At 42.9% G+C, this 25,469-nt stretch overlaps 1 protein-coding gene across 4 annotated transcripts; it reads right to left on the bottom strand.

Moving 5' to 3' along the window:
• Nucleotides 1–215: 215 nt before the first annotated feature.
• On the bottom strand, nt 216–16,804 carry cyb5r4 (cytochrome b5 reductase 4). 4 transcript variants are annotated; one of them, XM_076106884.1, is made up of 15 exons: nt 16,322–16,804; nt 15,878–16,066; nt 13,472–13,572; nt 13,073–13,148; nt 12,000–12,081; nt 11,854–11,911; nt 10,229–10,322; nt 9,094–9,126; nt 8,875–8,997; nt 7,787–7,927; nt 4,374–4,508; nt 3,279–3,429; nt 2,730–2,816; nt 2,036–2,197; nt 216–707 (listed from the first exon to the last, which is right to left on the bottom strand). In XM_076106884.1, the coding sequence occupies exons 2-15, from the start codon at nt 16,002–16,004 to the stop codon at nt 653–655; spliced, it is 1,425 nt and encodes a 474-aa protein (XP_075962999.1). In that variant the 5' UTR covers nt 16,005–16,066; nt 16,322–16,804; the 3' UTR covers nt 216–652. The 4 variants fall into 4 exon arrangements, with proteins under 4 accessions (XP_075962999.1, XP_075962996.1, XP_075962997.1 ...); XM_076106881.1 differs by having other exon boundaries at nt 15,878–16,031; XM_076106882.1 differs by having other exon boundaries at nt 2,080–2,197; nt 15,878–16,031.
• Between the last annotated feature and the right edge of the window lie 8,665 nt (nt 16,805–25,469).

Raw genomic sequence — 25,469 nt, 5'->3', positions numbered from 1 at the left:
AACACTGTGTTGCATCACAGTGTTTGCTTTATGTTTCCACAAGGTTCAATGTTTATAAGGCAGAAGCAGGTTTTAGCCTGTGTCATTTATCTTTTAAAAGGTCAAAAAATCGACTTATAGGCAACTTGATGGTCAGAATTAAACCTGGAGGAGTCACGACGCTGTAGTAATAATGAAAATTGTCCCAGCCTCAATGAATGGACCATCCCTTTAAAAATGTTTCCATAATGCATTTTATTTCACTTCAGAGGTAAGAACTCTCCTGCAACTGCATCCATGTAACAATAGAATCTATAAATATCTTCAGATGATCGTCTCCTATGCATTTCAAAGCTCATGTTAATTCTATTTGTATATTGCATATACACCACAGTAAAGCACACTGAGACGCAAAGACAAAGAAATGAATGAATCTCATTCCTTTGCGTCTCAGTGTGCTTTACAAACCATTACAAAGTTTTTTTATGAACTTTATTTCAGACACTGGTCACAATCATAAGAATCATACTGCACTGTGCATCCCATCAGAGCCTTGGTGCATAGAAATACAATGTTCCATCCATTTCTCACAAACAAGTTCAGAAGTTAAACCCTCTCTCTCTCTCAGGCACTCAGTCTTTGCAGGGTGGAGCTGTGTGGAGGCAGAGCACGGTCAGCCCTGGAAGGCGTGGAGCTCCTCCTCACTGAAGCCCTGCTGCTTCAGCAACCTGACAGACGAACAAAAGGGAGAGGACAAGACACTGAGAACAAGAGAACGGAGTACCACTGCATCTGAGGTCTACGGTGCTCTGAGGAGCTGAGGCTACTGAGAAACGTAGTACATAGAAGGTAGATATGTGATATGGGCCTCACTCCCCCTAGGAGTTATGAAAGTCCAAGTCCCCTTCTTTACATTTCACATAGATGCATTATATTCGGTTGGCATATGTATCATGTCCAGACTTTAAAAAAGCCATTGGGAGGTAAAGCCTAAACCCAACAGTAAAGCAGCCATTTTGAATTTCGTGTGCAATACTATGGTCATTTTTGCCACCCTCTGTACTGAAGACATGTACAGGCCCATTTTGAATCATAGCCATAGCGCCACCTACTGGTAACAGGAAGGAACAGTTGCTATACTTTGTCTCGCTACTCTGAGTAGATCAACCGAAAAGTTGCTCAGCAAATAATTTAGACCTTCATGATGCAAAACTGAAAAGTGACGGTGTTTTGATGGAGCGACGTTGTCGTGGGAAGGCATTAGTCACCATGAACAACACAGCAGTTTTTGAGAGGCTTGACACGCAGTAAAATAGTTGGTTCTTGTGCTTGGCTGTAAAAATGACAACATTTTAACGAAGCAGCCCTCGCAGTGCGTTTTACCGAGATGTACGGAATTTGGTAGACTTAAAAAAGAGTCTCCAGGGGCCTCTAACAACTTTCTGCCTGACTCTCTCCGTCTCTCTGACTTTATCTGTATCTCTGACCATGCAAGGTGCCACCTGACCATCAGGACTATCTAACATTCATACAACATTCACACACAGGAGGCACAGCTATGGGAGCAATCTGGGGTTAAGTGTCTTGCCCAAAGACACGTCATGAACTAGTGGAGCCGCGGATCGAACCACCGATTGATTGAAGGACAACCCTGCTCTACCACTGAGCCAGGTCATCGTTAAGAAACATGGGCAGTCAGCTGATGAGACAGAATGTAAACAAACCTCCAGGTTAGCCTCTATCACAGGTTACAGAGTCCTCATCTATAGCGACTGGGTACACACAAAACAGGGCCTGAAAGAGGCACACGCAAAAGATGTGATCTATGACGACAAACTAGACAGAAATATGTGTTGAAATTAAATGTGGGAGGCTCACACATTTAATTTCACACGTTACCTATAGACCTACTTTGTCGTAAACATTCAAACCAGCAGAGTTGGTAGATATTCCTAAAGCACCTTTCAACTGTAAAAGCTATTAACCTAGATGCACTTTTTTCTCAGGACAGAGGACAGTGAGGTACAGGTTGAATAATAAAGGTGATAACACACACCCTATGCTTAGCTCTGTAAAGGCATTGGGGCCGCACACACACACATAGCATTTGGACCCATCAGGCCTGTTGAGGACATCCTGGAGCATGGACTCGTCCAGTCTTCCCTTCCTGCCGGTCCAGCTTTCACAGGGATCGGAGAGCACGTACTCCACCTGAAACCTGACACACACACACACATTCTGAAGATGTACAAAGACACAAGGTCCCGGTGTAGCAGAAGAATTTGTAACGCTGAAAGTCATCTGCATTTCACTGCCTTCGTACAGATGTGGAGGTGTCAAGCCTAAAAGCACAGTGTGCATTCACACTCAATGTGTCCGTCAGTTTGTCACATTCTACCAAGTTTTTACTTCAAAACTTTTGAATCTTTTGATCTAAATACAACTGAAAGAAGACAGGCAGAGATCAAATCTTCTCTCTTCAATATTTTTCCCAACATAAACAATTATAAAGGGATATTAATAAATGACAGACACCAGGTAATAATCGACATGCTTAAAGGATGGACTGGTGACACCTCACCCTTTGTCTCTGCCTGTACCTTCCTTTTCTTTTCTACAACCTGCACTGCTCTATCCTCACAGCACTCCCTTACATACTCCACATCTTAGTTTGTCTAATTAAGAATAAATGAAGGCTGGCTTGTGACGGGGACAAACAGTATGAGGCTTTAAACACTCAGCTGTGATACCTCTCATGACTAGCAGCCAGTTCATCCAGCTCACAGCGCCACAGAATGTCCTCCTCTCGTCGGTTTAGGAAGAGCAGCTTGGTTTTCCTGCGGTACAATCAAAGACACAAACAGTAATACGGAGCACACTGTGCCCACAATGAATAGGAATCTTTTTTCCTAACAAAGAATATGTTCTTAATAACGGAAATACACTTTATTTATGTGTTGTAGTTACTGCTATTATTAAAAATCTTTACATTTCACTTTTTCCAAAAGTGAAATGACTCAGATTGGAGAGACTCAGATTATTACTGTGGCTGTACAAGGGTTTTCTTCAGCTCTTTGGGCACATTTCTCTCCCTCTCTATGCATGTTTGTGACTTTGATGTAGAAGTGCCCAGGATGTTGTATTCAGACATTGGAGCAACAAGTTCAATTTCCATCAGATAAAGATAAATGGACTCATGTCTGAAAGGGACTTAAGCATGAAGTATAGTGAAAGAGAACTAGAAAACAATGACGACAGAAATACAAATCTGCTGATCTGAGTACTGTGATAGTCCCCACCTGATGGTGTCACCATCCTGTAGAGCCAGCTGGATGAGGCGAGCCATGGGCGTGAACCCTGTGCCTGCTGCTAACAGGTACAGGTATGTGACATCACGAAGGGGGCGGAGACTGAAGGTACCCTCTGGACCACTAACTGATACACAATCACCTAGATAGTAACAATACATAATTGAACAAAATCATAGAATTAGTCAGTGAGTTCATTGAATGAATACAAAAAGACAGCTTGAATTAAGATTGGTAAGAAAAACACTGCAACAATAAAAAACCAACACAGAATACATCTGGTAGTTGTAATGTTGGGATCATTAAACAGCAGACGAGCGACTGCATTGTCATCACAGCACACAGTAGTTATCTTCAGCTGCTCATCATATTGGACATTCAATGTTTCTTTAGTTTGTGTGTCATACAGCATTCCATTCTTCACTTCATCATCTCTGTCGCATTAATGAAACATCTTTTCTGAGACGTTAGTTTAACTGAACCCATATTAAATAAGATTGATCTCATTACTTCACTTTGTATTTCTATAAAACACCACATTATTGTTCAGTTTCTGAGCTCGCTGATGTCAGAGCTCTCTTTCAGGGTTCAGGTACGTTATACGAGAAAAGAAGTCGTTTTTACCACAAATCAACAACGTGAGTGAGGGGGGAGATGCAAGAACAATGTATCTCCTGGAGGGCATACATAGTGGTACACTCTGGTATTCACATGAAAAGTGACAGAAACAGTTGTGTAAAGAGAGCCGAGAGAGAAGTGAAAACCCGTATCACCCCCACACAGCTGACCAGTGACAGTGTGAGGGGTTGTGAATGTCGGATCGTCAGTTGATGAAAGTTACACAAATAGATACACAGCTTCCCCTAATCCAAAAGTGGAAAGGTGAAGCTATCCGACAAGAAGCCTACTGGCAGCTTTACTCCCAGAATGCAGTTGGAGGGGTGTCTCACACACTGACTGCATAATGCTGCCTTACTAAATGAAACATACGAATTACACAGAGATTGATGGGGACTGCTAACCTCTGACCCTCAGTCTCTCTCTTCCTTGTCACATGACACACTGTGACGCGGCACATTGACTTACCGACGTGCAGGCTGTTGAGATGAGGGGTGAACACTCCGTCGGGGTAGACCTTGATCATGAGGTAGAGGTCGGATTCCTGGGAGGCAGCTGCCAGGTTCTGATCTACTGCAGTGTATGGCCTCACTACCTCCGTGTCTGGATAGGGACAGACATCATGAAATAAAGCTTCTTAGAATCATATGACGTGTCCACGCTGTTCCTTCAGAACAGCTTCATCCCTCCTTTGTCAATCACTTAATGATGCTTTGAGTGTGTCTCAGTAGAGAAAGACTTCATGCATTTGTACTGATGTATTTAATGTCCATTTAGAGCAGACCTGGGCATTGTACGGCCCCCGAGCCATACCCTTTGGCTCTCACGGACCGGCCCGCGGGCCGTCAATGGGAAATTAGGAATAAAACGCAAATAAGTGTACATCATGCACGGAATACAGCTGCATTGCTTTTATTTTGAAGACGACTTTTTCCGTAGGTTAGTACTTGGTGAATGTGTGCGAGCAGCAGCGTCACTGCAATGTGTTGGTGAACTGAGCTTACTGGAGATGTGAGTTAGCTGTTAGCCCTCACAAATGTCAGCCTATGTTAAAAATGAAAGACTGATACAGAGTGTAGAGTTTTTAACAAAACATGGACTTCTAAGTATTTCTTTACTGAAGTCAAAGGTAAAGCCGCGTGCTTAGTTTGTGGAGAACAGATCGCAGTGTTTAAGGATTACAATTTGAATCTCCATTACGAGACGAAACACTCTGAGAAATACTAAAACTTGAGTGATGCAGAGCGGCACGGACATCTGAGGCTTTGCTAGCTAAGCTGCTAAAGCAACATGCTCAGAAGATGTTGCTTCTCTTTGGATCCACCTACATATGTGAACAAACATTCTCCGTGATGAAGTTTACCAATCCAGATCCAGATCCTCTCTCACTGACCATCAGCTGTCAGCTGTCCTTCACATCTCACCTCACACATTCAGCCTGACTTCAGTCACTCGTTCAAGCCCAACACACACTAGAGTTCTCCACCCAACGGAGAAACAGAAGAGGAGGTCATTGGACGACAACGAATAGTGATCAAAGTACTCCTTTAGCAGAAACATGATCCCTGTCAGTGTTTTAATGAATAATAAAGTACAAAGTTGAATAAAATGGAAATACTCAAGTAAAATACCTTGAATTTGTACATAAGTACAGTACGTAAGTACATATACTTAGTTACATTCCACCAGGTATCATGATATTCACTCTTACCACTCACAGCTTATCAAAACCATACAATTTACTGCTTTTTATAAAGAGGTGGAGTAATATAGAGCAGTTGGTCCAGCACTCCACAACAGTCCTTGTTGTTGGAATGCTGTTAAGCAAACTATTATTATCCTGTTCTTTATACTTCTTTATATTATATTTCTTCCGTACGTTTTTTGGCACTCTTCTCCTTCCACATTTTTTAAGCTACAGAAACCGTTCAAGTATCAAAATGTTTAGCTCTTTCAGCTCATGTCTGCTATGTCTCTTCATATTTATAATCTTTAAACTTTTTGAATTATTAAGCTTTTTGCACTTTTTTTTTTTAATGGGTTAAAATATTTCAAATCCTCTTCAACTTTCAAATCCTTCTACTACTCATACGTTCAGCTACAGACACCATTATAACTTTAAACTGTTGCGAAAACCCTGATCTATTGCCACATGATTCAGCTTTTTGATATCTTTTACACTTTTTGAACTGCAGCAATTTAACTTTTATGATTTTTTCAGTCCTTTTCTGACTTCATAATGGGTGTGTATTGCGCAGCTTAGAGTGCGTGATGTCACCGCTAGAGTGAAGAGCAGCTTGAGATTCTTGTGAAAAAATGATTTGTGTTTTGCCACTGTGTCCACAATCTTCACTCTTCATGCATCATTTCTGGATTTAAAAGTAGCTAATATTGTCCTTGTCGTGGACAAATGACTGTGGAATCCCACAGATTTACACATTTGACACAGAAGCCTGTAATTGAGAGGAAAACCAACTTTCTGCTCCATAGAGACCAATGTTAAATTTTGCTTCAAAAACATCTTCCACAGAACACGGTACCCCATTTCTAAATCGCCAGTTCAGCCACATTTCTTACACTACAGACACAATTTTTACAGGATCTGTTCTTCAACTCATCCTTCCTCTCATTTATTAATATCGGAGCAATAGGAGCTACGGTTATGGGAGTTTTGAGGATTTGTTTGAGAGGTGTTTCTCTGTTTAATCTCCATGAAAAGGCTGCAAGGACACAGGTGTTTCTGATGAAGCTCATTAGTGATGTTGATAAACACACAGACTCACAGACACACACGCACTCCTCTCTCTCTCTCTCTCTCTGTGTGTCTCTCTCTCTCTCTCTCTCTGTATGTCTCTCTCTCTCTCTCTGTCTCTCTCTCATACAGTCATTCAGGTTCTTCGAGATCTTTAGAGGATCCCCCCCCCCCCCACACACACCCCATTTTAAAATAAAAGCCCCACAGAATGAATTCTAACTGAAATGCTTGTGATGAAGCCTGTCATATAATAACCTGTTTGTGTTTATCTAACATTATGAGTCCATCTCCTCTCCCCTTCTCCCCCCCCCACACCCCATTTCAAAATAAAAGCCCCACAGAGTGAACTATAACTGAAATGCTTGTGATGAAGCCTGTCATATAATAACCTCTGTTTATGTGTCAAACATTATGATTATGTCTCCTCTCCCCCTCTCTCCCCCACCCAGCCCCACCCTTTCAAAATAAAAGCCCCATGGATTAACTGTATTTAAACGTTAAGGCTTTTTTGTTGAAATAATGAATGCTCTTACTAATACTGCGACAACTACTACTACTGCTGCTACTACTACTACTTTTGCTGTTGCTACTATTACTACAGCTATTACTGCTACCATCAATATTATTACTACCACTACCACTATTACTTATACTACAACTGCTACTACTACTACTACTACTGCTGCTATTCATGCTACTACCCGTAGTAATACTACTACAGCTATTAGTACGACTGCTACTAGTACTACTACTACTGCTATTACTGCTACTTCAAATACTGCCATTACTACTACTACTACTTCTACTACTGTTATATTAAATACTACGACCACTACTACAGCTATTACTACTACTATGTGGACCTGCTGTACTCGGTGGTTGAGGTGATGAGGAAGCATGCTCACTGAGGCTGTAGAAGTTAGCCTTGGTAGACAGACTAATTCCCGTTTTCTACCAACTCAGTATACCTAACTGAAGCTGTGTGTGTACTGCACCATCACCACAGACGCTACTTGTTTATATGTAGAAGAATATTTCAATGGGTTCAGTTAACTGTTCTGTGCTGTTTAAGCACAGAGGACAACATCCGCTGTATTCAGTACAGTCCTACGCCTTGGTTCCTTACCTTGAATGAGGGCTTTGAGGTAGACATGTTTTCCAACAGGCACATGCATCACAGTCCCACGAGGAAGTTGCAATCTGAACATATGGGTGTTATGGTTCACCTCAGTCTTAGACACCAGCACACAATCCCGATAGTGGAGAGCTGGAAGAAGGAGATCATTGATGTAGACTCACGTTAAACATTTTTCTGACATAACGATGTGCTTGTATTCACTGTAGATACAGAGATCATTCAAACCACTCTTGATTTTTAATGTAATTTTGATGTTCCATTTCCTGTAGGAATGCCTTAATGACTTGATTCTTATTTTTTACAAAGTACAGGATAAAATAACAGACCCACTGTGAATGTGTCCTAGTGTTTGTTACTTCATAGTTGGCTGAATGAACTGTATTACGTTAAGTGTGTATTTCTGTTATTTATGCATCTTTTCCAAGGATTACATTCATAAATGACTCTTATTGTTTTTTGCTTGCATAGCTCTGCTGGTGAATAAACACCACATGACAGCAAAACACAAAAGACTCTCTCACTCAGTGCACATCAATTACAGAAATAAACAGTCTCATCCTGCATTTTGCTGTTTATGGTGCCTAGTGTTTCGCTGCTCTTCTCTCACACACACACACACACGCGCACACACACACACACACACGCGCGCACACACACACACAATCTCAGTAGACTGAAGGAGAGATTATTGCCAAAATGGTAATCACAATTATTTTGATCAATATTGAGATTGTCATTCATTGATTTTAGTGAAACATATTTTTATTGCACTTTCACATTTAGATCAGGAGAGCATTGTGTTCACTTCCACCTCGTGCTACATTCCTGCTTATGTACAAATTCTTTGCATTACAATAAGACTGCAAATAAGCTTCTTCAACTGAATTCAGAGCATTTCATATTAGTCTGCTCCTCTAGACTGAGGAAAGTCATTACCTGGTGATTACCTGCACCTCTAAGTGACTAACTGGTGGGACACAAGCTATGTCATAAACATTCAAATACAAGCCTACAAAGAAGTGGACAGGACTTTAAACAACACACAGTGGAGTGCTTCCTTCCATCTTGGATCTCACCTCGGTCTTTTTTGCGTAGAAATGTATTGTGAAATTCCAGTGGCTGACCAAGACTGCTCCATTTCCCTTTAGCCTGTTTGCGTATGCTGACCTGGATCTTTCCCACTAGGAAGGCATTGTGGACTGTTGAAGACATTACAGTTTGAGAATGACAACATGATAATCATACAGTTTTTGCAGATATTACCTTTGTCTCATCAAATCAAGATGTTGTCTTACCAGCAACGTTTCCCTCAACTTCATCAGCTAGACCTGAAAAAAGCATGAAAATGACACTGATTTGATAACACAAATCATGAGTAAATGTAAATGCTGTGTACAGTCAGTGTGTCCATGTCTAATCATATGCTTGCACACACATCATGGTTCATGGTCATTGTTTTGATTTGGTCAGCGTTAATTGTACACTGTGGAACCGAACCAGACCAAACAGAAAACCTTCAACTTATTGTCATTATGTAACACAGAGATGCACAACGGAATTCAGTTGAAGCCCATTTGTAACACAACACACACATGACAAACTAAAACACTAGCACATTCCTGTAGTGCATTTTTTGAATTTGCACCACAAGGACCACAAAAACACAAGTATCAATTGGACTGTGACTCAGACTAGCCAAACAGACTGTGGCTCGTGAAAGCGCCTCAATCCAACACCACAAACTGTGACACGGTGAGAACAACAGTTGAAAGCGTTTTACAGTGGTGGAGAGCTCAGTCTAATGTCTGGTCACTGGGCACACCGTAGAACCATCTTCATGATTGTTGACCTCGTCGTTCCCTAACAATGCCAAATGTGTTGTGTGACTGGTTTAGCAGCACATGTTTAGATGTGGAAGCAGGACGGAGGGTAACAGGAGTGTTTATGAGAAGGAGACACATAGCTGTGAAGTGATATTGATAGGGGTTGTGTGATTTTATTCTATACACACACACACACACACAGTACTTATTCTAATGTCTACAGAAAGCTGTAGGAATTGAAGTGTACCTTATTAATCCCACATTCATAGTGAATGTGTAGGTCAACCAGTAGGGGGGGCAATCTTAAGGATTGTTTTGATACCAATTTATTATCTAAAAAAGAATAAATTCAGAATGGATAATTGATAAAGAACCGATAAAGGCAGAGCTTATCAACACTCCGATACACTAGCCCGGGGCCGTGTCATACCAGGTTTCATAACCCAGCCCTATTACTACATTGCATTTTTCATAAACAGAAGTTCCAAAGGGCTTTGAAGGAAAGAGAACGGAGGAGTAAACGTCATGTGCTGCACCGCAGTGCGTCTCATTTCTGTTTGTGTCGTAGACAGCACATTCAAATGTAGAAAGACGTGTTTCTACTCACGTAAATGTATCATGTAGGATATCTTCCCCAGCAGCACTTCCAGGCGTAGAACACCCGCCTCCAGGTCAACAATGGTACAGCCGGAGCTGGGGATCTGACAGAGACAACATGTTACCCATTGATCCAGGAACCTCTTGGTCAGTTCACCCGTTACAACTTCATGCTTCAAGCGGTTCCTAAAATACAACTTCACAACTTGGCTTTAAAGCTTTCATTAACAATGACGTTTGATGAATAGAGAAAGTCCTGCCAACGCTCACATGGCTGGTGGACAAAGGTGAAGATCAAGAGGGTCTGGTTTGTGATTAATGCTGCACATAGAGGGTGCAGCAGGGTACACACAGGAACAGAGATTTCTGGGTCCTTTCGTTGTGCCTGACCTCATGGAGCAAACACACTAAACACTCACTTGTGACAACCCATTGAGTTGGGGAGTTGTTCCTGTTCCGATGTGAGGGTCCTGGGACAGAGGATGTCCCATGTGTGCAGATTGTAAAGCCCTCTAATGCTAATTTGTGGTTTTGGGCTGTAAAAAATAAATAGGAAATTCAAATTGAACCCTCTTTGAGCCTATTGAGTGTCGGGTCATCGGGGAGATTCAGATCACCTCCAGCCTCAGTTATAAATCTGTAGAACTCAGGCCAGAGGGTTGCTTACGGACAAAACACAGAAAGCACTTCTGCCCAAATATATGCTGATTTAGAACTTTTCTCTTTATAAATCCCAATCTTGAAACTTGAAATTTTGTGCATGTGAGTAAACTTCTTGCACCACTGTTTTAACGGCAATTGTTGCCTATAAAAAAGCTAGTTGGTGAAATACCCCTAATTGTTGCAGAGAATGAAGGCAAATTCAGAGAAAAGGGTTATAAAAATAAATGTGACCCCGTGTTAAAGTACTTGTTGGGGAGGTAGAGGCCTGGGAAAATATTTTGTTAGATGGACACAATGTAGGCATTACAAATTACAGAAAGGCTACAGAGTGGCATTGTGTGTGAATTCTGCCAGCACAGAAGATCAGATCCTCAAAGAGACACCTTCAAGTAAACAACGCGAGAATTCAAATGAAGAACATTTGTATTTATTTCACACAACCTAATCATTTCACACAGTTGCTCTGGTTTCATCCTTCAGACGGTGTGTGTGTGTACATGGGTCAGACATTGCTGAGGGAGGCTCGTTCCTGTCAAGTTTGCTTCAAAAGTGGCCACGCCTTCTTTTGTGCAAAAGAAACGTTTAGCAATGAGAACATCTTCTCCTAAAGCACGACCTCACAAAGTGACTTTTCCTTTCAAACAGCACATTGTTATGTCTGTCAATTTATTATTACCAAAGCATTTTTCAAAAATACAGTCATATTACAAAAATATGAATGTGTTGCATTGCATTTCTAAGTTGTTCTCCTAAAATGTTCAGTAAGGAGCACCAGTGCTCAGAGTGGAAAGGTTAGTCTGGAGCACTGCTCTATGTTCATGTATCTCTTAGTTCTTCCTTCCTCTGTCTTGCCTTGAGCCAGAACGTGACACACTCGTCTCTTCAACCACCTGCCATCTCCACTGTATGCCGTGAGAGCTTAGTGACTGATTTGATGCATCATGGATGTGTATATGGTTGATGAGTGATTACCTTTCTTTTAGCATAAACGACCAGATGAACAGTCGCATCAGTTTGGAACCAGTCGTACCTACACAAACAGACAGCAGATGATAATAATAATGCCAGTGAGTATGTCTTGATTATATTCGTTTTTAGATGTTCATGTTGTGTCATACCGCGGCCGGGAGTCTTTCTCTGTGGGAGCAGCCATTGACATCGGGGGGGCGAGGCTGGTCTGTGGTGAAGAAGGGATGCTAGCTGAGAAGAAAAAGAGAAGTGAATGCCAACAACTACTGAGGCATACCCTCACTCTTTAGATAGACACTGGTTCTCCACTTCCAATACTTTATAATAAATCAAGTTGTTGACACCTGCTTGAGATACGCAATCCTACACAGCATTTAGTGTGTGTGTCTTTTCTTAGCAACATTTTGTGCGCAAGCTTTTCAAGGCAGCATCAGGGCCATATTTATCACTAAATGTCTGTGAGCAGAAACAATGCGCATATTAAAAGGAAGATTGTCATGAAATGATATTGTTTTATGTGACTGACCTTGTGTAGGACCAATCAACAGGGTCCTCACAGCGCTACACTTATTGACAACAGATGATTTAGATCTACCACAATCCACCTATAAAATGTTAATGAATCATTTATATCTTAAGCATTGAATGTGTTGACATCTATCACACTTCTGTCCATCCTGATAGAGGATCCCTCCTCTGTTGCTCTCACTAAGGTCTTTTCCTTTTTTCTCCCCGTTAAAGGGGTTTTGGGGGAGTTCATCCTGTTCCGATGTGAGGGTCAAAGGTCAGAGGATGTCCCATGTGTACAGATTGTAAAGCCCTCTGAGGCAAATCTGTGATTTTGGGCTGTACAACATAAATTGAATTGAAGAAAATACGAATGTGCATTTATCTTCTAAGTCAAACAAGTGGCTTACCAGTGTTTGCTGTCAGCCTATGATACAGATGGTATATTAGTAACTAGTGTGTGTTTTGAGACCTAGTTCATCTATCAGAGTGATTCCTGGAGGGATTCTGATATGCTTTACAGATATGAGCCGTGCATTTGTTACGTTAAAGAAAGAGAACCCATAGTGACTGAGCTGCTGCTATTACAACTCAGGTGATGTGCAGCTCCCAGTGCTGCGTGAGAGTCTCGTTCACACTGAGGTAAGGCTGCAGATCAACGATGGTGTGTGAACACACTGATGCAGAGATACTGTATGTTTGTGTGCGTGTTCACCTTTAATGACTGTAGTGGCCATCCTGCCCACCAGGCACTCTTTCAACATGGACTCATAGTTCACCCAGCGATGGACCTATGCACAAACACGCGTGACCACAGCAACACATGAAAACCCATCAAGTCACTTATACCCACATTAAAGAGCTTACAGAGCTACAACAAACTTAGCAGCACTCACAAGACAGCCCGAATGAAATACGTTCCAGTCCCCCCAAGGGCCTGGGGCTTCTTTTAACTCCTGTTAAGCTTTTCTAAGGGACTTAAAGAACTAAATGATGCCTCGGCAGATAGTCACTGCCTAGGCATCATTTAGTTTGGCCCCAATGAGCTACGAAGAGCAAGCAGGGGACCAATATTTACCAGCTGAGAATAATATATTTCTAACAGCTTCCATACCTGGTCAAACAGGTCAGTGCCATCTATCCCAGCTGCCTTCATTAGCTCCTCCTCCCCACCAGGGTGGTAGTCCATGTAGGGGCTCACATTGTAAACCATACCTGAGAACATACAGAGAACAATGAGCTTCATGTGCATCCCTTCCCAGTGACTGATAACACCACACACACCAAAGTCAAATGATAACATCAAAACATCTTATTGGTGAAATCATTTTTGATACCACAGCAAAGAACCCACAACTACCATCAGTGAGAACCAAGGGCAGAGATAAACAGACTTCCATGATGCGTATGGACCCCCACACACACACTCACGCGGTTCAGCACTTATGTGAACCGTGGATTAATTACAGTGTAAATAAAGTTTTACTGACGATCATTATGCAACAATTTTCATAAAAAATATGCAACGGACATCATTTATGCTTTTCTAGTCACCGATCTCTGATAATGTTACGTTGTAGAAAAACAATCCTTGTTTGAATGACACGAGGAGAGCTAGTAACAATGGAAGGTTCACTTCAGTTACATTAGGATGCCTTCAGGCGCTGTTCAGTAAGGAGGAGAATTGGGAAAAGGTAAATTATAACGTTATCATGAAGTGTCTACATGTAATCTGTAAAATGTAGTTTTTGGTGACAAACTTGAATACACAGTTGTTTGAAGGAGACGTTTTTACAGCAACATACACAGATATTAGTGAGGAATACTGTTTACAATACCTCCAGCAGCTTATAATACATCATTAAAACTACTAATGACAGGATCTGTTTTAAACAATACATAAGATTAGGAAATAAAAGATTGATTTAATACAATCTTTTAGGAAATAAATATTTCCATATCATTTTAGTAGTGTGTTTTCATGAAGAAAAAACCTACTATTAATTACTATAACAAAGTAAAAGGATAACAATTTTGAATTTCTATCTGCCTCTTTAAAGTTCCCCGACTTCATTAAAGACGTGGCGTTCAGAGCCAACATAAACAAATGGATCTACACTTATACATGGATTGCAACTTGGACTTTTACTGCCAAACAAATGTGTTTGCCTCCGGGTAGAATTAGATTTCCTAACAGCTACACTTGTGCTCACAAAGCATTCGATCCCTTTTACCCTCCTGCACTCACACACTTCGCTGAGCACAGGGAGATTGTTCATTTTGTTTTCTTTAAAGAATGACAAACCATCGCGACCCAATTCACAACAGGCTTCATCTGTAAGTCATGAGACGATTGAATTGATGCCTAAATGATCATTCGTGACCACTTTTACTGCCATTTCCACGTCACCGTATATTATCTTGAAGAGGTAAACCAGCCATTTCTAAGAGATATACAGTCGATAAATCACAATGTTATTTCAGGCATGTGTTATTGAAAACATGTACACATGTACAATACTTAATTAATGAGACTAAATAAATGCATTTCTGCATTATTTTCGTTTCCTCTCATAAGTCAAACAAACAATGTTTAATGGACAGGGTTTCCCTGACGTTGAACTGTTGATGTGAAGATGTCGGTCATGTTGCCCAGAGAATGGTTCCGTTGCTGCGGTTTACGTTCCTCCTGATGTATTGGTTTTGTTTGTCGTTTCCTCACTTGTGTAACAAATGGGCAACAACTGCATTTTGTTGTGTAACCAAGTTATCCATAAATCCTTCAATGCTTGAGGACTGCACGCTAGCCTTTTATCCTAAATGAAACATTATAAGTACAATTATCAGAACAATACAAACATTCGGCTCCTTCGTGTGCCGTAAGTGCTGCAGATGAAAGACATTCTAACCCTAATGAATTCTCCTGTGACCCACATGTTGGTCACAGGAGAATGACTGATCTAGTGAGTATTTGGAAATATGAGAGAAGAGTGAATTTATGTGTAAATGAACGTTCCTCACCATTTTTAATACATTTGCTTCATCACCTTATATCATATTGAATAGTTAAACCAGGCATTTTGAGGGAATGTATGTTTGATAAATCACAACTTTGTTTCATGCATGTCCTATTGAAAACAACTACACACAAATGAGACCAAACAGATGCATTTAGGTGGAGTTAACAGGCTCTGGGTTGTTTTTCATCAGCAAAACAAACAGAATGTACCAGAGCCTTTCATGTGAGATTCAATGAAGACAATAGAAGAAATGCTGTTCAGGAAATTCTGCAAAATGATTTGGCGACCTTAATAAAATCTCTTGTGACCCAGTCAATGGGAATGACTGCTCTTGTGGACATAAGGAAGTGCTTTTCCTGACTCTGAATTATACGATAATCAAACGATCAAGTATCATCAAGGTGACAGCAAGTATTCTCCAGCCTGCTAAACATCACAGTTACCGTGCAGGTTAACTTATTCATCCGTTTGTCCCACGTCAGACCACCATGCAGGCTCACCTCGTATGCAGGTCCAGCAGTCCTCTCTTGTGTTGTGCTTCTGCATCTCTTCTTGGGTAACTTCGATCAGGTGCCCTCTGAGCCCCGTCAGATCTTTTCCACTCTTGGAAAACCGAATCCAGTCCATCAGACTGTGGCCCGGCTTCAAGTTCACCTGACAAGAGCAGTCATGTTACAGAGGATTGTCTTCTGGAGACGTGTGGAGGAATGTTAAAAGATATAAGACACAACGTTACGTTGAGTCCGTTTAACATTAACATACCACTTGTTATTATCTGTTGAAATGAACACATACACTGTTAACTGTATGTCCAAATGAAGGATTTAAGTTAGCTAGCTCCAAGAGAACTTTTGACTGTCGGTTTTTAGAAGAAGAGATCGTCGGTACCCTGTATGATGGAATGAAGAAGTGGTTGTTGGGTATAGGGTGTTAGCTAACGTTACCTTGTTCCTACGGGACTGGCCGGACGGAGCGACCCGCTGCTGGGAGCGCGGCGCAGGGAACGACTGGGTCGGGACGTTCAACATGTTGTGAACGCTTCTGAGAAAACCTATTCAACCAACGGCAGTTTACCACAGTGGCATATAAACGACAGTTTAGTAACGCAGTCACACTGGCTGCTAGATGTCAACGTTACGGGTTCTTCCCTTGTTGAGACACATCTCTGTTGAAACTGTGTTGAGCAATGCAGCTTAGCTAACAGGCTAAGCTAAGCTAGGCTAAGAAGACATTACGCGCTCACGAACTAATAACAGCAAATTATACATCGTCACATTATATTTCAATTAAAGTAAATATTTGCCGTGTTAATCAAATATGTTATGTATATTATCAGGCAAATGCATTACTTGGTAGCTATCTAGTGATTCATTATTGTGAGCTAACTCCTGCCTTGGTTGTTCTACCACCATGTAACGCCTACACTAATTGTCGCACAATTTGACGACACCGTCAACAAACGGTGTCATCGAGCTGCGACGGTCCTCCGTTGCCCTCTACTGTTCTTATCATACATTGCACATAAAGCCACCAGCATGTAAGAATTAATCAATGAACAAGAAATAAATTAGTTATTGTAGGACTATATTTTTTTAAGCCGATATTTTGACATGGCAGAGCAGGAGTGTAATTTCAAACTTGAACAATGGCTGCATTCATTTCAGGTGTGCAAGTTCCCAGGCTCCATAAAACTGGTGTGTATGGTGGCTCACTGACATGGTTGAGATATGGAACACAGTCAAAATTAACAATATGAATTATTCCTGTGCTTTGAATTCAAGCTGACTGACTGAAATCTCAATAACCTACCTGCAATCAAACTATTGAATATAGTGGTGAAAGATGAACCACTTTGTCCTCTGCTTGTTCCACTCTCACTGTCGTCATCATCGCCATCCTCTTGAGTCTCTCTGGTTCTCATAAGACATTGGGAAAACATGGTTTCTCCCACAACGTTGACATTGTATCTACCTGTATGTACAGTTTAATAAAGTGTACCTCGGACTTTCATCAGAGCAGCTAAAGGGTTTGCCTTTGAAAGGCTAATCTGCTAAGAGGGTTTAAGGACAAGAGTTCCCTGACTTCAAAATAAAGGTTCATGTGCTATTAAAGACTTAGCAGAGCTGATGTGTAATGTTGATCAACTGCAAGGATCTATTAGACGTTTTTTTTCACGGAAGGTATTTTGTCATTACATGCACAATTACACAGTCAAATGGGAGTCTGTTGATTGGATGGTCCATAAGCTTGTAGGTTTCACCTCCAAATATCCAAAGTAAGAGTTGAGTGCCGGACAGGAGAATAATTACAATTGCACCATGTTGCTTTAAAAACATATAACTGTGAACCAGTTGGAGAGATAGCTCGGATTAGCATGCTGAGCTACAAAATGCACAAAATAAGCAAAAATCCTTTCCAATCTGAATGCATACAGTTCAGTTCAATGTGTGTGGGTCTGAAGGTAAGCAGTTAATTTCAGCCCCGTTCAGTTTAGAGTGTGTGTGTGTTTCTTTCCTCCTGCTTTTCTTTCTCTCTGTCTCCCCTGTTCTATTTCATCTTTCCTGACCGCCAGAGGCAGTGCTCAACACTGGATATCTTCTATCTCACGCATGCGCAGGTCGAGTCTTTATATCAACAAAGTCACCTGTGACCTCGGATGACCCCCGTCATCTATAAGTTCCGGTGTCATCCTGAGATCAGTCCTTTTTCATCTTCTCCCTACGCAGGCTAACTACCAATGGTAGCATAAGCTTAAACAAAATGTGTCTACGATCAAGACATATTGGAGCTTGTCGCTGTAGACTTGTGACCACCAGTCGGGGTTGCGGTTCTCTCGCCCTCCAAAGGCTGCGACAAGCTGTCCCTCTTAGGAGGGAACGGCGTGTTTCACCGTTCGAAAACCCGGACTGGCGGACTGGATTCACCAGTCTGATAAGGGCCACCTAAATCGTGAACAGCAATCGGTGGGATCGATTGACATTGTTTTCTATAACTGTTGTTCTTTTTCCACGGTTGGCAGAGCGCTTCCACTCTACCTAATAGACTGGTGTGCTAACGAGAGGCTAGAGTTGTACACTGTCGGGCCGCCCTTCACAGTGAGCACTCTGTGAGCACCTTCTCACTGGAAGGACTGTTTCTGGCCTGTTTCCACAGTGGCAGAGTGCTCTCGCTCAGGCAACCTGGTGGGACACCAATATCTGCAGCGACTGTCCTAGTGAGGAGAGTGTCCGCTCAGATGTACTTAGCAGCCCGCATTAACTAGTGGGGCAGGGTCCCTCCAGAATCACGGCCATGTTTAACTCTCCCGGCTGTAGGACCTGTATGGCTCCTCTTCAGCCTGAAGACAGCCATGACCTCTGCCCCTCTTGTCTTGGCCTCGAGCATCTGAGGGAGGGCATTTTGGAGAACCCATGCATGAACTGCAGCATCATGCCTTGCACAATAAGGTCTGCTAGGCTGGCCGAGGTGGAACACCTGATGGGTGAGGTCGACCTTCCCCCGTCAGGGCAGCTGAATCCAGCCCAACCTACCTATTCCAAACGACCGGGCCACAGAAGCCGCAGGGGCTCCCTCCAAGAGTGCTAAGTCCGGCATGCTGTCTTCTAGAGCGCCACCTAGAGGGCCGCAAAAAACTTTCAGTTTTGCATCTGTGGGCCGTGAGGGCCGCGGGACCGCATAGGTTATCAATTGAAGAAACCAGAGATATTACTGTTATCCATGAGACGCTCAGTTACAATATAGCTTCCCACCACCTGGTGGCGGTAATGCATCAGTCAGTTGTTTAACAAGCTCCAATATGCAGAAGAAGACACTCAGCTAGCCGCTAGCCCAGGGGTCGGCAACCTGCAGCTCTTCAGCCTCTCTGTTGCGGCTCCCTGAGTCTACATCAGGGGTCCCCAACTGGCAGACCGGACCCAGGCCCTAAATCCGATTGATAATTCGGAATTATACATATTAGGCACTGAGTTTATACTTTAACCGGCGCCTCTTATTCAGCCGTTACGGCACTTGTTCGGTAGTGCAGGAAACACACCGACCAATGCATTGTAAATCACATCAGGTGATGCAGCTCAGCCAATTAAACATGAGTATTCTGACAAGTTTCCTGACTCGAGCAAGGTTTACACACACCGTAGCTGTGTCTCAATTCAGGGGCTGCATCCTTCAGAGGACCCAGCCTTCGCGGTCTACGTGGGCCGTGTCCTTTGAGGACCGCGAAGGCTAGACCGTGCGGTCTACGAAATGAGACGGCCTACGCCACAGAGGACTTCCTGTTTGCGTCAACAGCTGTTCCCACCCCACCCCCTCTTGCTGCTCCCTTCGCCTAAAATCCCTGCTCAACTGTATATATATATATATATACACACAGGTGCTGGTCATATAATTAAAATATCATCAAAAAGTTGATTTATTTCACTAATTCCATTCAAAAAGTGAAACTTGTCTATTATATTCATTCATTACACACAGACTGATATATTTCAAATGTTTATTTCTTTTAATTTAGATGATTATAACTGACAACTAAGGAAAATCCCAAATTCAGTATCTCAGAAAATTAGAATATTGTGAAAAGGTTCAATATTGAAGTCACCTCGTGCCACACTCATCAGCTAATTAACTCAAAACACCTGCAAAGGCCTTTAAATGGTCTCTCAGTCTAGTTCTGTAGGCTACACAATCATGGGGAAGACTGCTGACTTGACAGTTGTCCAAAAGACGACCATTGACACCTTGCAAAAGGAGGGCAAGACACAAAAGGTCATTGCAAAAGAGGCTGGCTGTTCACAGAGCTCTGTGTCCAAGCACATTAATAGAGAGGCAAAGGGAAGGAAAAGATGTGGTAGAAAAAAGTGTACAAGCCGAGCTAGCTTCAATGAAGTCGCTTCTCCTGACCCTCCACCCTAGTGAAGGGAGGGCTGAGGCACCAGATCCACCCGCGGCTGAGCTGGGTCCAGAAGAGAACGTTATCTCAGTGGCAGCGTCAGTCAATCTCTTTACTGAGTACAGTGAAGAGCGGCCCTCCCATGCTTCTGGGATGTCTGACCCCGGAAGTTAATCTGGAGCTACATAAGGCCTTAGTGAGGAATAAAAAAGTAAACCTAGTGAATACATTTTTTTTTTTTTTGTACATTCAAGATGGCGCCGTCTATGGCTGCTTCGGTGTGTTGGTGCTCATTGTTTTGTGTTGTTTTTGTTGTAAATACAGTTTTCTGCTGCGATACCCGGAGCTCTTTCACCAGAGATGAGCTCTTAAACATCAGGGGTATAACTCCAGCGGACTTACTTCCAACTTTTCTCTTAACTTCTGTGGAAGTACTGGACATTCTCGTCAAAGGTGTGCTCCCCTTAGCCCACACAGCGAGACGACGGAGGAGAGGAACAGCTGCTAGCTGCTGCTAGCTGTTGTGCTAGCAGCAACATCATGTAGCTGTTGTGCTAGCAGCAACGCTTGCAATTAGTTATCCATGTTGAAATGAATCGCTGGTAGCCCAGTTTGTTTTCTTCCGGGTACGGGTCACGTGATAGTGAGTGTGACGAATCAGGGACGGAGACATCATGGTTGCCAAGAACCAATCCAGTAGCGAACACGGGTGTGGGCGTAATTTTTTCTAAGCACATCCGTATCCGACCGTCCACACGCAAACGCAACCCCGGAGTTCTCAAATACCTCCAACCTCGGCGGAGTTTCCTCCAAAACTCCGGCGTAGTGTGGCCTCTCAGTGTAAACGTAGCAAATACGGAGTAAAAACGGAGTAGTGTGGACAGGGCCTAAGGCTGCAGAAAGATCAGGCTTTTAGGAGTGGGGACAAGGACTTGTACAAAGAGTCAAAGTACAGGTTTAGCAAGGCGGTGAGAGATGCTAAACGACTGTACTCTGAGAAACTGCAACATCAGCTCTCAGCCAATGACTCTGCTTCTGTCTGGAGAGGTCTCAGACAGATCACCAACTACAAGCTAAAAACCCCCCACTCCATGAATGACCTCCGCCTGGCAGACGAGCTGAATGAGTTCTACTGCAGATTTGAAAGACAATGGGACAGTCCTGACTCCATCCCCCACAGCCCCATCAACCAGCCCCAGACCACCAGCCCCCCCTCCCCCAGCTCAGCAGGGGCCCATGCCTCTGTATCACCCATACATCATGGGGATGAGTCCGCCTACAGGTGTGAGACTGACCATCTGGTGACCTGGTGCGGTCTGAACAACTTGGAGCGCAACGCTCTAAAGACAGTGGAGATGGTTGTGGATTTCAGGAATAACGCAGCCCCACCAGCCCCTATCACTGTGTGTGACTCCCCCGTCGACATGGTGGAGTCCTTCCGCTTCCTGGGCTCCATCATATCCCAGGACCTCAAGTGGGAGCTGAACATCAGCTCCATCACCAAGAAGGCTCAGCAGAGGATGTACTTCCTGAGGCAGCTGAAGAAATTCATCCTGCCAAAGTCAATGATGGTACATTTCTACACAGCCATCATTGAGTCCATCCTCTGCTCCTCCATCACGGTCTGGTACGCTGCAGCCACAGCCAAGGACAAGGGCAGACTGCAGCGCATCATTGGCTCTGCTGAGGGGGTGATTGGTTGCAATCTGCCGTCCCTCCAGGACCTGTTCGCTTCAAGGACCCTGAAGCGAGCACGAAAGATTGTAGCCGACCCCTCTCACCCTGGACATGATCTGTTTGTGCCCCTTCCATCTGGCAAGAGGCTGCGGTCCATCAGAACCAAGACCTCACGCCACACAAACAGTTTCTTCCCTTCCGCAGTCGGGCTCATTAACAAAGCCCGGGTCCCCCACTGACTGTCATCCCCAGGACATTTCCTTCTGGGCTCTCCCCTGCACATCCCTGTTTCTTTATTTAAACACTCGTCACTTTTAACATTTCACTTACACTTCACTTGTTTTACAGTCCTGTTATCTGTTTTGTTGTGCACTATATTTTATATTTTATTGTAAATTTAATATGTTTCTATTTCTCGCAATGTGTTGATTGCTGATAGTTTAATGTTATTGTTTATTGTTAAATGTTACGCACCAACCGCCACGACAAATTCCTTGTAGGTGCAAACTTCCTTGGCAATAAATGGTTCTGATTCTGATTCTGATTCTAAATAATGTAGCGTCCAAACCTTTATCAGAATGTAAACCTTAAATTGACGCGTGTTTCTGGTCCTACGTACATAGCTCACACCGACACCGCTCGTAGGTGAAAGCAAGACGTCTTTTATTGATCCAATCTCTCTTGTACAAGTTAGTCAAACAACTTCCTTTCTTCCTAAAAGTACGCCGATTACCTGGACATACTTTGAGGATCCACAGGTTATCCACAACTTAATCCACGTAGATCGTTCCATATGACACGGTTCATAACACGTTTCATAACCCGTTCGGAAAACTGTGCGGCTCCATTCTGCTTCAGATATTATTAACAACCGTCACTAACTGTCGCAAAGTGTCCTTAAAGTGACTGCAGTCTGTCACTTACGTGTATTTCTTACTATAACAAATTATAACAACATCCTTGTAACATTCGAAGTAGAAACAGATGTGATTAAAGTTAAACATGTAAATACAAGTGAATATTTAACAGCAACCTGAATTTGGCTCTTACAAATACTATTGCCACATAGAAAAATATGTAGCCCACCTACTCAATTCAAATTTAGTTCAGGATCTTGAGATTATACTCCTGTTGCATGAGAGGTGAATTGGAGAGGGTCTACGAAAATATAGAATTTAGGAATGTGCCTACAATATCAATTTTAACGAATATACTCTGTCTAATGTGCAGAGAGGCCTGGTTAGCTTAATACAGCTATACTGTTCTATGAGTTCAAACTCCCATGCATTCCTATGTAGCCCTGGCATACATTACTTCCACAAATGGATATTTAACAGTCAACATTTATTTTAACATCAACATTGTGACCCACAGAAACATACAATATAACACAATAATACCAAGGAGGTGATAGTCCGTGTGACAGTACGTTGGCGCGCTTGTTGGAGCTCAGTTGAAATCCTGAAGGAACAGTTGTGGTGTAGCTACTCACTGTTCCTCGGTTACTCCGACTTGATTTCTTAACCTTTCAAACAGGCTAGTGCTTTGAAATCCTCTTCTGCTCCGTCAGTTGAAGTCACGAGCAGAAAACTACCATGAAAAGCAGCACACTTAATTCCTCTTCAGAGCCGCACCGTTACTCCACGAACATCCGCGTTGGGCAGACTGTCCTGTCCGCCTTCTCGTCTCCCCGAAAAGAAAACCTCACTACAGTTAGAGCTTCCTGATAAACACTTCTATACTATCTTTTCAGTTCTCTACTATGTATTCACATTGTCCAGTGTCCGTGTTTCTGACGTTAAAAACAACAGTGCACCATCTCATTCCTCTCCGCTCTCCCTGTTTCTTTCTTCCCGCCTCTCGGTCCTTCGTCCCGCCCCCTTGAGAACCCGGTAGGTTACCCCAGAGTCTCATCAGATTCTTCTGATTGGCTGGCAACACATTTGACACCTGACCAACCAATACTATAAGGACAGGAGAGGTTCAAGGGCAACTCGAACTGTTGGACACATAAGTACTTTTCCAAACTATGAACACAAATGCAAAAGTACTGTTTTATAGACATAAAAAAAAAGATGTAAACAAATTAGCAGGGCGCTACACTCTCCCCCCACCAAAAAATGGTCATGCCCTCATGACATTTACAAAACACATTTTTAAACAGTTTACAAACATTCCCTTTAACCTATCCACTTGTAAAAAGTGCTTTTGTATCTCTTAATGGGAGATAAGGACAAACAATCTTTCTTGTCGTCAACCTTAACTAGGGTGGCACTATGTGTACTGACTGCTACTGAGGTCGGGCTCCCTAGCATGTCGTAGGTTAGTCTGGTTGGTACCCTTCTTAGTCTTTGAGGTCGTGTTGTCTCGTCTGAGCTTTCTGTCACACTGTCTTGTCTCTCCGTTGTCTCATTTATCATCGGTGTCTCAGTGTCTGTCTCAGCTTCAACGATTCTGTCAGCAGCCTTGTCTTGAACTGGGGGTTCCTCCTCATTCTCTACAGGTTCTGCTACAGGTTCCTGAGCTGTGGTCTCTTCCATTTGTGAGTGACTTGGGAAGACAGCTAAATCCAAATCCAGACAGAAAGGCTCAGAGTGTTCATTGCTCTGAGGTTTGGGTTTCTGTGACTCTCGTGGTGGATTATAGTCAAACCATACACCCATTTCATCCTCTTCTGAGTCAGATGCAGACTCCATTCTGTCATCATGCTAAGGAGCCAGTAAAGAAAAGAGATCACGGTTCTCATTTGTCTTTGCCTTAAGCCTTTTACTGACTCTCCTTTTAGGTTTGTGTGTCTCTTCCTTCTTTTTAGGTTGTAACTGCACTTCCAGTCCGATAGGCAAAATGTGATTGCGGTGCAATACCTTTTCAGGGCCCTGTCCACTTTCTGGTTTTAATTTGAACACTGGCAAACCAGGCAGTTGAATGTCCACAATGTAAGGCGCAGCCTTCCAACGATCAGCAAGCTTGTTCTTCCCTTGTAGTCCGAGGTTCCGGATCAAAACCCTGTCCCCAGAGACTAATGGACAGAAACGAACTCTCTGATCATAGCGTTGCTTGTTCCATTCATTCTTCTTCTCTGCCATACTCTCAGCCAACTGATAGGCAGCTTGGAGATCATGTTTCATGTTTTTAACATACCTCAGATAGGATTTGATGGAGGTACCATCACTTGAGACTCCAAATTTCACATCTACAGGCAGTCTGGCTTCTCGCCCAAACATTAGGAAGTATGGAGTATGGCCTGTCGACTCATTCAGCGTGCAATTGTACGCATGGACAAGGTGGCTGATGTGTTTACTCCACTTGCTTTTGTCTGGCGTTTCAAGGGTTCCGAGCATATCCAGAAGAGTTCTGTTGAACCGCTCAGGCTGTGGATCTCCCTGAGGGTGGTAGGGTGTCGTTCTGGATTTCTTTATGCCAAGCATGCTCAACAGTTCATGGATGAGGCGACTTTCGAAATCTCTGCCCTGATCTGAGTGCACTCTCCGGGGCAGACCATAGTGGACAAAGTACTGTTCCCACAGAAC

The sequence above is a fragment of the Anarhichas minor genome, unplaced genomic scaffold (assembly GCF_050575085.1).
Source record: "Anarhichas minor isolate MPS153535 unplaced genomic scaffold, ASM5057508v1 ptg000036l, whole genome shotgun sequence".
NCBI lineage: Eukaryota > Metazoa > Chordata > Actinopteri > Perciformes > Anarhichadidae > Anarhichas > Anarhichas minor.
The sequence above is the reverse complement of the archived record's forward strand: the minus strand, read 5'-3'. Positions and strand labels throughout refer to the sequence as shown.